Source organism: Capsella rubella, unplaced genomic scaffold, assembly GCF_000375325.1.
Source record: "Capsella rubella cultivar Monte Gargano unplaced genomic scaffold, Caprub1_0 scaffold_2, whole genome shotgun sequence".
NCBI classification, from domain to species: Eukaryota; Viridiplantae; Streptophyta; class Magnoliopsida; order Brassicales; family Brassicaceae; genus Capsella; species Capsella rubella.
Genome location: NW_006238922.1, coordinates 7,899,255 through 7,913,242, shown reverse-complemented (window position 1 = coordinate 7,913,242; position 13,988 = coordinate 7,899,255). Strand labels below are relative to the sequence as shown.

General features: G+C 30.9%; 2 protein-coding genes across 2 annotated transcripts; both read left to right on the top strand.

Moving 5' to 3' along the window:
* Window positions 1-187: 187 nt before the first annotated feature.
* Window positions 188-1,826, top strand: LOC17896093 (calmodulin-1). Its single transcript, XM_006302905.2, has 2 exons — window positions 188-329; window positions 1,207-1,826. Exons 1-2 carry the CDS (start codon window positions 254-256, stop codon window positions 1,578-1,580), a joined length of 450 nt encoding a protein of 149 aa, XP_006302967.1. The 5' UTR covers window positions 188-253; the 3' UTR covers window positions 1,581-1,826.
* Window positions 1,827-4,212: 2,386 nt separating this feature from the next.
* On the top strand, window positions 4,213-4,973 carry LOC17894084 (probable calcium-binding protein CML23). Its single transcript, XM_006301727.2, has one exon. It carries the CDS (start codon window positions 4,253-4,255, stop codon window positions 4,712-4,714), a length of 462 nt encoding a protein of 153 aa, XP_006301789.1. The 5' UTR covers window positions 4,213-4,252; the 3' UTR covers window positions 4,715-4,973.
* Window positions 4,974-13,988: the final 9,015 nt, after the last annotated feature.

Genomic DNA, 13,988 nt, shown 5'->3' with positions numbered 1-13,988 from the left:
GTTTAAGCCTTTTAGCCCGTTTAGGTGTATGAATAGGGCCTTAACTGGGCTTCCCATCAACTCCAACGTTAACTAATCACATGATTTTAATTTTCCATAGTATCTTAATTAAATATTATTTAATTTTCTTTTACTTTTCGTCGTATAATTGTTTTTGTCGGTTGCCAAGATATTTTTCTCACAGTTTCCAAAGAATTCAGAGAAAAAAAAAAAAAAAAGGTCATTTCGTCTCTGAATCAAAGAAGAAGAAGCTATGGCGGATCAGCTAACAGATGAACAGATCTCTGAGTTTAAGGAAGCTTTTAGCCTCTTCGACAAAGATGGAGATGGTTAGTCTCAATCTCATCTTCTTCTTCGTCTTCTTCTTTTCAAATTCACTCTTGATCGTAGTTTAAACCATTTCGGATCTCGTTTTTTTTTTCCACGATTTCGTCTACGATCGTTCTCAGATTCGGAAAAATATTTGAGTCTGGCTCTAGATTTGTGTATTTCGATCTCTGATTCTGTGATTTGTGTGGTTTGATTTTTTGTTTTTTCGTCTTCGATTCTTCACGGTGTTGTTGCTTCTTTGTTGATTGAATCGAGTGTTGGATGTTGTGTTATTCCATCTCTATAGCATAGATTTTGATGTTTCTTGGAAGTTTTGTATTCTTGATCTAGTGAAATGGCTGAGTTCTCTTTGGGTTCTCACTCTAGAGGAAGAATAGTGAAAAGTGAAAACTAGGTCAGAGACTACGATTCAACAGTTGCTTGTAACCAATGGTATTTGAGTGTATGACTGTATTTTGCCTCTTTATTCGTTAATTGTTTCATAATGTTATACAAACATGAGAAAGTATTTGCATCAATGCTTCTTGAATTGTGCTTTGTGCTGAATAGGTTCTGAATCAAGTCTCAAATTGTCATGTTTTCATAGTTTAAGTAGGTATATTGCTACTAGTTTAAGTTCTCAGATAATGTTCAGTTTCATGGAATATACTTGCAAGAGGCTACGTTGCTACAGGTTTAAGTTCTTTGATTATGTTTGGTTTTCATAAGCCAAACAAACTATCATTCATTGTGTATGCGTAGCTCCTATAATGAGTTTCTCGTAATGAAAGATTCTCAGATTTGAAAATGCTGTTTATAGTCATGTATTTGGTTTGTTGGATTCAGTAGTTTATTCATTAATGTTCTCTAATGTTTTTCTTCTTACTGATTGAATAGGTTGCATTACCACAAAGGAGCTGGGAACAGTGATGCGGTCACTAGGCCAGAACCCAACAGAAGCTGAGTTACAAGACATGATCAACGAGGTGGATGCTGATGGTAATGGCACCATTGACTTCCCTGAGTTCTTGAACCTAATGGCCAAGAAGATGAAAGACACAGACTCAGAGGAAGAGCTGAAAGAAGCTTTCAGGGTTTTCGACAAAGACCAGAACGGTTTCATATCCGCTGCTGAGCTCCGTCATGTCATGACTAACCTCGGGGAGAAACTGACTGATGAAGAGGTCGAGGAGATGATCCGTGAAGCAGATGTCGACGGTGATGGTCAGATAAACTACGAGGAGTTCGTCAAGATTATGATGGCTAAGTGATGAATGATAAGAAGAAGAAAATGAAGAATAAAATTGCGGTGTTTTAGGCTTTTTTACTATCTCTACAAAAAAAAAGATTCAGACCTTAGTGTTTTGGGTTTGATTAATGAGCCTAAATAGTTCTCAAGATTTTAACAGACTGAAATTGTGACTTGTCTTTTTTTACTTTGTTGGTCTTTTCTTGTTGGCATAATGCAAATGTTTAGATTTTGGTAACTAGAGTGGTCGCGAAAAGCTCTTATTATACACTTCCCATAGCTTCTGCGTATTTATGTTTGAGACTCGATACTTTGCTGTAGACCTCATACAAAACACAAACTCATACATAAACTGAGCTGTAGACCTCAAACAAAACACAAACTCATACATAAACTGAGGTAATGGTAATAGCAGAATCAAATGATGTAACAGCAGAGCCATCTGGTGGACTCACACAAGCAACAGATAGGTCACAAACCTGGCCAGAATATGTATCCATTGAAGAAGGTCTTGATTTAGCTAGAGACAAGACCAACTACAACATATATTACAGAAGTAAGAACAACCACATATTCAAATGGGCAGAGTCTTAGCCTTTAGATAAACCTATTAAACCAATCCCATATAATAGAGTATGAAATCTGAAATAGTGTTAAAAAGCTCTAAGATCACAGAGGTTTAAACAACCCTTACAAAATGTAGTCGTAACCAAGTGGCGTATGAGGTATGGTGTGTTGTGAGAGTCAATGTATAAGAAGGTCTGAGAAGATGATATAACTTACCGTATCAATGTTTCCTTACTTTATAATAAAGGGAAGTTGACAAATGGAAATCGTATAATACAAAGTTTTTATGTATATGAGGTAACTCAGACAAATGTCATACAAAGGTTTTTTTATATGAACTTTAAGTGCATCATGAGAAAACCTTACTTGCAAGTCCAAAATTGGACTAGTCAAAAAAAAATTATATTGAATAATTGCACTAAATGAAAATGACCATGATCATTGTTTATTAAACTAGATCATGACAATGACTAAATACAAAACATTTGTTATTTTTCTAAATATTCGAAATACAATAACATGTCAATTTGTTATAAATTAATTAACACTTTCTAAAACGAAATAGAGATATTTTTTTAATTTACAGATATAGAATCCTAATTAACTATCTTATTTTATATAAATAATTATTTTTTAAAAACATCTTACTCAATTTACCTGATTAAGATTTTGTTTGGTAGAATTTTTAGAGAACCTAGTTAAAAATATCATAAAACATCAAAATTTCAACCATTTTGAGAGAGCTTCTAAAATAGTTCCAATCGTTTTTCTAGAGGTAAAAAAAAATCTTATTTGTTTATAACTTATAAGTTTAACAATTAGGATCCTAATTTCTCATAATATGGGTTACCTACTTAAATAAATATTTTATTTTTAACAGAATCAAATGCCGTAATCATTTGTCATCCAACCGTCACTTAGAAGAATAATAGAATGGGACTTGCTATTTTATGGATCCACACATCACGAATATATATTAGTCACACTTGCTTCAACATAAAATATTTAACGTGTGTCATTTAATTATTACTTTTTATTATTCAAACATCACATTGCTTTATTATTATTATTATTATTATTATTATTATTATTATTATTATTATTATTATTATTATTATTATTATTATTATTATTATTATTATTATTATTATTATTATTATTATTATTATTATTATTATTATTATTATTATTATTATTATTATTATTATTATTATTATTATTATTATTATTATTATTATTATTATTATTATTATTATTATTATTATTATTATTATTATTATTATTATTATTATTATTATTATTATTATTATTATTGGTTAAAGGTTAATTTTGTATTAGTATTTTTAATTTTGTAATTGCTGAGATTGCTTAGTTATATATTTAATCTTTTCTTTTTTATGATTTTGAGCTTGGACTGAGATATCAAGATCCAATATATTCGAAAGAATAATTGTTAACATAAATTTTAAATTTAAATAAATTTATTTCACATACCAATACAAAATATTTGTAAAATTTCTTGTTTGCATAAATTATTAGAGGGTCTCTAAAATAAATTACATAAATACAATAGAATCTTGTTCTTTTCCTATTTTTCTTTATTTTTACCCCCAAATCATGGCCTTATTTTTTCCTTTTTTTTTTGTAATACCCTCGTGTTGTTTTTTTTTTTTTTAAACAACTTGTATTGAGATAAAATGAAAAAGAAAAATCAAAATAAAAATAATTTTACGTTATTAAAATATAAATTAAATAAAAAATAATTTTATCATTTAAATTGATTGTCTAAAATCTAAATCCTTCACTGATCCAAAAAGATACCCCATCGATTATACCCAAAAAATAAATATCAAATCTTATGTAATTAAGTAAATTTCCACAATCGTAACCGTTAATGCCACGTAAATTAATAACAAATTAAAAAAAAAAATCTTAACAGAGTAATAATAATACACACAACTAACACAAGTAAAGAATACTTTAATACTTCTTACTCACGCAATCTTTTCACGCGTCTTTAAAACCGCGTTAAAACGTCACCTTCACCATCAAAACCCTATTTATATACCAAACCGTCTCCTTCACCTCTCACAATTTCTCAAAACTCTTTCTCCAAAACAAAACACAATGTCAAAGAACGGTTCAAGAAACTGCTTAGGTTCAATGGAAGACATCAAGAAAGTGTTCCAAAGGTTCGACAAGAACAACGACGGGAAAATCTCAATAGACGAGTTCAAAGACGTGATTGGTGCTCTCTCTCCCAATGCTTCTCAAGAAGAGACCAAAGCTATGATGAAAGAGTTTGATCTTGATGGTAATGGATACATAGACATGGATGAGTTTGTTGCTCTCTTCCAAGTAAAACAAGATAATGATCAGATCAAAGATTTGAAAGAAGCTTTTGATTTGTATGATTTGGATCGTAACGGAAGGATCTCGGCTAATGAGTTGCACTCGGTTATGAAGAATCTTGGTGAGAAGTGTTCGATTCAAGATTGTAAGAGGATGATTAGTAAAGTTGATTCTGATGGTGATGGTTGTGTTGATTTTGATGAGTTTAAGAAGATGATGTCTCATGGTGGAGCTTGATCATGAAGTTAATCTTTTTTTTTTTTTTCCTTTTTGTAAATATGGGATTTTATGATTTCGTTAAACTAATAATTTTTAGGAAATAATTTAGGTTAATTAGAAGTTTAAGTTTTTAGGTTTTATTGATTCATAGAAGGATCTCTCTATGTTGCTTCTTGAATGGTTCTGACCTAATGTTAGGGGAAGTGTTGATGACCTAATTATTAATGGATTTTTAAGTTTATAATATAAGCTTTTTTTTTAGTTTGACAATTATGAATTTGGTTGGTTTATAACTTTATAGTATAAAGATTGGTTGAGTCATGTGCATCTTGTGTAATGATCGATCCCATGTGATCCTAACCATATCTCCTCATATCTCGCTGGTGCATTAATAACTTGGTAATACGATCCGATAATTATGTTCATCTAACTTATAAGTATCACATTAATAACATTAATTGTTTAATTTGTCAAATATTTAAAATTCGTATGGCATAAGATATTTACTAATCAATAATTCAAAGATTTTGTGTTGATTTGTTTTTCTAGATTTCCAAGAAATCTAGATTATTTATAGGATTATATTTGTCAAAAATCTAGCTTCAACTTGCAATTTTGGTTATAAATTAAATTTGTTTTTTGCATGTAATTAAATTGCCGTTATTTATAGAGAGTATTTATAGGGATATTTGCCAACTATCTATCTTGAATTTGCGATTTTTGGTTATAATAAATCTTATTTTCTGCATGTAATTAAAATTTTCAATTTTGGTTATAATTAGTTAATTACCATCCGATTATTATGTTTATTTGTAAATATATATCAACTAATTATAGAAACTCAAAGTCAACGATGTATGTGTCGGTTTATGTTTTCCTAATAGAAAGATTGTACTTGACATTTAGATAATACTTAAAAACTCAAAGATCTTGCATAATCTTTGTACTTAACATTTAGATTGGGTTTGTTAAGTAATGTTGCAGTTTTTGGTTTCTGCGATCAATCATATTTAATTAAACGGGCTAAGCCAGAACCCCCAATGAGGCCAGGCCATAACACTATTATTGTATGTACTGCATGATTTGTCTTGGTCTGCTTAGAAACGTATCCATTGGGCCTTTGATGAAAAAGTTATATTGGGCATCTTAAGTCATGTATGGGCCTTTTCTTCATCATAAACTATTGGAATACAGTAAAACCTCTATAAATTAATACTCGATAAATTAATAATTTTTATAAATTAATAAATTTCTTCGGTCCCAAGTTGGGACCAGTGTAACTTTAGACATATTTCGATAAAATAATAAGATAATAATTTTTTTGAAAATCTTTTGTAAATATATGGTCCCAATAATATTATAAATTAATAATTAGGTAAAATTTTCAAAATATATGTATATATAGACACATTAGTTTTTGTTAGAGTTTATTTCTAATATTTTACTATATCAAAAATTGTTAGCATTCTCTTTCAAGACATAATAATTATTATTTTCTTTGTAATTGATTATATAAAATACTAATTATCATGATTAAATCTCATTTTTAATTATTTTTCTGAAAAAACTTTCAAACTAGGAAAATCTCTTATTAATTTATCGATAAATTAATACCTCTATAAATTAATAGATTTTCATGGTCCCAACATTATTAATTTATAGAGGTTTTACTGTATGTGATTGGTTCACTGGTATGCTGATTGAAAGCAATGATTATCCAACGGATAAAAGATATTAATGATGAAATTATACAAAGAAGTAAAAATGTCATATATCTCTATATGTTTAAGTAGTATGATGATTTATATTTATTTTGAAACTTATGAAGTAAAAAGGTCATATATCTCTATATGTTTAAGTAATGATGATTTATAACTTATGAAGTAAAAATGTCATATATCTCTATATATCTAAGTAATGATGATTTATATTAATTTTGACAATTTAAATTCATTGTTTGAGAAGTTCCGGGAATAGACAACAAAAACATTTATTTTGTTCAAGCAATAAAGGACTAAAAACTTGGTTTTATTACCGTAATATGCTTCCATGTTTTTATTTTTTTGCCAGAGGCTTCCAATCTTTTGATTGTAACCTTACATGTTTTCATTATCAATGAATTATTCACCAATTAATAGAAGTTGTTAATAATGAATATATAATTTAGTGATTATGTAGATTATCATTAGTGATGTTAATATGTTACAATCATCCTATTATTCAGCAAGACCAGTTTATATTTGAGACCTTTAATGTGATGTAAGGTAGCAACACCTAGATCTTTCGGGTGAGGGAGAGAAAGCCAACACCTAGATCTTTCGGGTGAGTGAGATGGGTTTGGGGAAGAGAAAGAGACTGGGGGAGAGGAGGATGGAGATAGCAGCGGACGGTGGAGAAAGAAGAGGGTCTCGACTCTCAAGTGATAAGTTTGGGGATTTGTTTTTTTTTTTTTTTCTTTTCAAGGGGATTTTTTTTTTTAAGTTATGTTTTATCTTTTTTAAAGTGAGAAATGAGAATAATAATGTTTTAGAGCTATTTTAGAGGTTTCAGTTTTTTTGGATCTGAGACATTACATAACACTTAAATCTAATTTTTATTTTGAAAAGTATATAAAAATAAGTGATTTTAGCTCTATGTTTAGTAATTTTCTATCTTAACATTATTTTAGTGCTATATTAAAGTAATCAAAATTTTTTTTTTTATCATTCATAGCAATTATGAAAAAAATAAACTATCATTGTATGCTATCAATGTTGATATTTCTAGTAGTAGTTTGATATCGTGGCTATACATTGCTATATGTTTTTTTACTAATATTCTATTTGGGATTATGGTTAATAATTTTCAAATTATCATATTTACAAAAAAAAAATAATTTTCAAATATAATGTGCTTATTTTATTAAAATTTTAAAGTATAAGTATGATTTTAGTACTTAAAATTTCTTGTTGAAAGAAAATAAATTTAAATATTATTGCTCAGTACTTTGAAGGATTGATTATAAATGATGAAATTTAAAATTAGAATTATGCAAATATCTTTTACAAATACATATATGTATATTTCCTTCTACTTTCCTACAAAAATGTTTCCTTCTACTTTCCTACGAGATTTCCTTCAACGCTATCGGCGAAGGAAATTTGAAGTAACATTTCCTACCAAATATCTTCCGCGTTTTTTTCCTTCCATATTCCTGTACTTTTCCTATGACTTTTCCTACCAATCTAATTTTTAAAGGTATTTGGAAGAAAAATTTCCTACGACTTTCTAACGCAGTGTTTTGTAGTAAATATTCTACCTTTTCCTACACTTTATTGTTTTCGTAAAAAATATGTATGTATTTGGTAGGAAAACTTTCCTACCAATTCTATTGGAAGGACCATACGTAGGAAATCATGATGTTTTCTTGTAGTGTATACTGTAGTTTTTTTTGGCATAAAGACTAAAGTTATTTGTCTAAATATGTCATGCTCTAAGCCATTACTCGGGTAGCTTGTGCTGTGGGTTGGATCTACAAGACTGCAACTCACGTTAAAACCCATCTTTGTCTTTGAGAGACCCTAAAGAAAACAATGCACTTTCAATTTAGACTAATCCTGCTTGGTTTGAATATAAAGTCCATAAAAAAAAAAAAGATAAGATATAGTCATTAAAACAGAAGGACCATTTACGGACCTGGCCTAGTTACAAGCTCACGATATATGTATTTTGGCGTTGTTTGCGACAAAATCAAATTGAAAATCTTGTCTTAATTAATAGTGAAAGAGAGATTGTTTTGTTGACAAACAAGAAGAAGAAAAGAGTGAGACAAAGATGTTTTGTGTCCACGAGTAGAGATGATAATAATATCTAAGACAGTTCTTTAATTGTTTTTTGTCTTGACGTCGACGTCGACCTTTTTCACTCTTTGCTAGGTTTTCACTTCTATGTGTCACTTTCCATACTTTGGTATCCCGAATAACGTAAGATATTAAATAAATGAATAAAGTTAGAATTTTCATAATGTATATATGTGTGAATAAAATAATTTGCGAAATTATTGGCAAAATTACTAGATTACTTAATTTAAAAAAGTACTGTCGCAGCAAGTTGTAGACGGTGGCTGGTTGATAGGTTTTGCTCTTAATATCGGTTTATGTACGACTCTAATGGCGAAACTTTGGGGGTGCATATTATGGTCTGGTTTTGGCTTGGGAGCGAGAATGGAGGCAGTTGGTTTTGGAGGTAGATTCAGAGAATTTTTTGTGATCAGAGGTTAACAACGCTCATTAGTTCGTCGGTTCTATCATGACTTTCTTTTGAGGGATTGGTTAGTTTGGATTAATTATGTGTATAGGAAACCAACCGTCTCGCAGATAGATTAGCGAATTATGCGTTTTCTTTATTTCTTAAATTTCTTTTGTTAGAAGTTTGCCCCAAAATTTGTGATTCGGTGCGATTTGATGATGTAAATGGGGTTTTATTTCACAGAATGTCCGTATGTAATGTTTTCCGTTTTTGTTGGATAAAAGTAGGACACGCTTTCTCTCCTATCTAGTACCAAAAAAAGTTGTAGAGATTTAATTAGGTTGAAAATGGACAAATAGCTTATAATTAGGCAAAACACTTTTTTTGTTTCAATGTATAAAGCTTACGCAAAAATTAGTCTGAGAAAAATTTATTTAATAAACTTTGATACCAACAAAAAATGTATTATATGATAGCTAACATAGCTACCTATTTGATATACACATGCAAAATTATCAATTATGTTTTCTAGTCAACATCTGATTATATAGTACATAAAATAAATAAACAAACTCATATTTAACTGATAAAATGCATTTACAATTGTTTGTTTTTGCACTTTTAATAGAGATCGAACAGCTTAAACATAAATTATTTACCTTTTGCACAAAAACATTACAAATATGTAAAAGACTTTATATACTTAACGTAAAATAAGTTGATGATAAGGAAAACAGTTTGTAGAAAGAAAAAAAAGAGAGGAACGTGCATGGTCATCGTCCACGAACAATGTTTCAAATAAGACAGAATCTCATAAAAGCAGTAAGGTGTGAAGTTGTTTTCATATAAAAGTCCCAAGTCTGGGTCCTTGTTCATTTGTTTACTTGTGAACCTAATCATACACAATAATTGTTTATTCTTTCAAAATCATAGATACCATGCACGATACTACAATACTTAGCTTGTTTTAATTCAAAAACAGAAAATATATATTACGAAACTTGTTTCATTCTTTCAAATTGTATTATATATAATGCTTGATCAACAAAAAATGACATTTTAAATTATTTTGTGCAAACTAATTTAAATGGTATGTATTCGACGAATTTACGTACCATTTTATTACATTGTATGTATGTATATGCACTTGTAGGGTTTTCCAAAAAGACAAAAAAATGATTGGTAGGTTAACTATATAGCTCTCAAAGTTGAATGGTAGATTAATATGCATTGAACCTTGTCCTCTTACCTTCAACTAGAAAGAGACAATGGTTCATTAGGTACGTGTTTATTAACATATGGCTCTGTAATTTATTTATTTATTATTCAATAAACTCTATCACCTGATCCGGTCAGTTCATGTAGAAACACGCCAAAATGTTTTGGAGTTAACTTTTTTTCGAAAGGCCACCATACTGTCTATTTCGAGTTTGGAATGTTTTCCAACTATAGTAGTCGGATTGTCTGCATTTCTAACTATCAAATAAATCATTTTTGACCCAATTGATTTTCTATATAACCATGAGTTTTGTTTCCATAGTAAATCGAACTTACGTTAGTTTTTTCCAATTTTTTTCTATTTCTCTCTTACCACTGAACTACAGCTTTGAGGAAAAATCTGTTATTTATATATGCTTTCAACAAAATCGAAATTGTTGAAATGATTACTAAACAAAGAAGAGGCGTGCGACGTGCCGGGACACACGTAAGACACAGTATTATTGTATACACGCACAAACTTACAAAAACGTTAAACATCTTTTGCAATTATTTTTGAAATGAAATACTACAATTTCAACGGTTACGGTTAGCACAAGTTGGCAAGCCGTGTGTTGTATCATAGCTCCTTCGTTTATACACAATACACGTATACTACAAGAGTTAAATTGATACATGACAAGATCGATGGTCCAAAAACTCTGTTTTCTCTTCTCGTATAATTGATGGTCCAATACGTAGAATAAGACAAGACTCAAGAGTGAGGAGGTTCTTTTAATGGCAACTCCAACCCCATTCTATTTTAGAGTCAAAACTTTATTATATAGTAATATTTGCTCCAATGTATTACTCTATATCTTACTTTAAAATATAGTAAATTATAAAGTTCTTCTAAATATAGATCAATTCTATTTTCTTCTCTATTTTTTTTACAGTACCTCTATTTTAGAGTAAAAAATAGAGTAATACATTGAAGTAAAACAATGATCTATTTTAGAGTTACTCTATTTTGGAGAAAAAAAATAGAGATTTATATTGGAGATGGTCTAGGAGAAGCGATGAACAAAGATACAAAAATGGCGAAAGTTCCCATGCACCTTTTGTTTTATATGTTTTGTTACATTCACTATTAATTGACAATATTTTTTTACCCAATTATGCTTTATAAAATAGTTTTTTCTGTAAATAAAAGAATAGTGAATTCCGATATTTTTTTGAGATTTTGAGAAATACTATTTTTGGTGTACCTTTTTCAAAGTACCCCTTTTATCTATCTATTTTTAAAAATACCATTGTTTAATATGAATTTTTTATATTTTTATATGGTTTATAAGATTCTTCTAGATAATAAATACTACTGGAAGATTTGATACAAATAACTTTAACGTTTTAAAATGTTTTAAATCGTTTTTACAAGGTTTCTAAAATGGTTTTAAAAAGTTTTAAAAGGTTTTTTATAAGATATTCATACGGTATTTAATTTAAGAAAGATATATAAAATTTTATATACATAAAAAAATAATCTATGTTTACATATTTTTTTTTTCAGTTGAGAATTATATTGTTTTATCTAAGGTATAATCGTCAGTCTTGCAATTCTAAAATTTCGTGTATCTATATATATAAAGTTAACTTTTTCTCTCTTCTTTTAATGCCACATCTTCTTCCACATCAGCTGCCACATCATCATTCATCTTAATTTTTTACATTGATTTAGAATTACATCACTTTAGTTTTTAATTTCTTTTCTACCTCATAACATAGTCTTTATTTTATTTTTATATCCAATAGTGGTTTTAAGAGATTAAATAATATAGTAAAAACATTTATGTCCAAAATAAATAAAACAAGTATCTATTTATAAAGTAGTGATCAATTTTTTGATTAATGGGGCTAAATACAAAACAAAATACAAAATACGGATATTTATACTATACAGATAAATATACCACTAAATTGATGTCATCCGAAGCCACATCAAACGAGAACACAACTGATTTAAGGCATAAGAAGTAGAAAAAAAAAACTAAAAAGTAAAATAAAAACACTTGGATAAATAAATAAGTGGATTCACCAAAACAATTTGGCCTACAAGAATTGAAGGCTTTTGAAATGTAAGGTTATAACAGCTAATATTTGACCTAAATCAAAGTTTAACAAATAACAATAAACATTTCATATACTAAATTAATACAAAAACAAAAGTAAAAACAAAAAAAATCAAAATATAAATTTTAAAATATAAAAAAATAATTATAAAACTCACGCGCGTAGCGCGGGTCAACAACTAGTATCTTATATAGAAGACCCATCTAAAATTTCCACCATATAATAATACACCATATGCCCATCATACTACCGTTCTTGGATACTATTTGACTAGCTACCGTTCTTGCATGGGGTAAGTACTTCACAAGTGATGAGAAGATGATGACATCAATACAAAGATGTCAACACTTATGCCCAAACATTATATGATTACTTAAAGAGTAGTCCTTGTCACATATTTTGTTGAAAACAATTAGGATTCGTCGACATGATACTTCTCCATAAACAGCCAATAACATTTACGAGGGTATAATAAAAAGAAAAAAATAATCATATTTACTCGTTAGTGCAACTACTATATATATACTTTTGTTTTTGGTCAGTATTTGTATTCTTAAAAAGTGTAATATTTACAGAGGAGGTTGTTACTTCTAGTGCTTGGTTATGTCAGTTTAATTTGAGTTACATTGTTACCTGTTGGATATGAGCCTTGCCCCTTCCAAATTAGAAGGCCTACAAAACAAGATGTGCCAATTAATGAAGCCTTTTACCCAAAAACAGGCCCAGCACCTTCGCAGGGGTAAAACCGTCATTCGCCAAGGAGACACAAAGAGTTTCTAGGTTTCTGTGCAACTATAAATACATTAAACCACTGTTTGGAACAGGGATCGGTCCAGAGGTTATTATCCACCAGACTGAGAATCGTGCCGCGCCCGAACTCGCCCTAACCCGAGATTCCCGCCGCGACTCTCTTTCTCGTGATTTTGCACTTCTGTTTCGTATTAGCTTCTCAGCTCGGCAGATAGTCTATAACTGCCGCAGCGAGACTTCTCTCTTTGTAACTTCGGATTTTCCGCAAAAGCTAATAAAGAAAATTGTTTCGTATCGTCCCAAAAATCTCGTATCATTATTGTAGCTGCTCCCCCCTTGCACAAACAATTGGCGCCCACCGTGGGGCATACGAAACACTTCTTTCTTGGCAACCTTGAAGATTCCGAAGCCTCCCGGAGAATCCAAAGCAACATGTCCGACGCAAACTCATCCAGCGACAGGGGAACGAACACCTCCCGACGCCCAGATCCCGACGCGCCCGTTCTGTCTCCGGAGCGGCACCTGTGGGGACGCAGAAGAGCCCGAACGAATATGCTACCACACCTCACTGGAGCAACGACAGCAGGCGCCGCGCCCACGAATGTCGATCCAGAACGTGCCGAGCCGGAAACTGCTGAAACGGAAAACGCCGAGCCGGGCCAAAGACTGTCGCACCGCCGTGCCGAGCCAGAGACTGTCGAGGTGGAAGCTGCCAATCCAAGACAGAGACCCCCGGCCCGCCAAACCGATCATGTGCATGCCGCCCCGAGAAACACCAGGCCAGTACGCATCGCTCCGGCCACCGCGGCTACTGCCCATGGTGGAACTCACCTTGACGGCCTGATGCAAACCATCCTCGACCGTCTCGACGACCAGGACGTACGAACCTCCGAGAGGATCAACGCACTTGGAGAGGCGAACGCAGACACACGAACTAGGATTGACCGGCTCAGGCGCCATCGACACAGCTCGCGACCTCACCATTCCC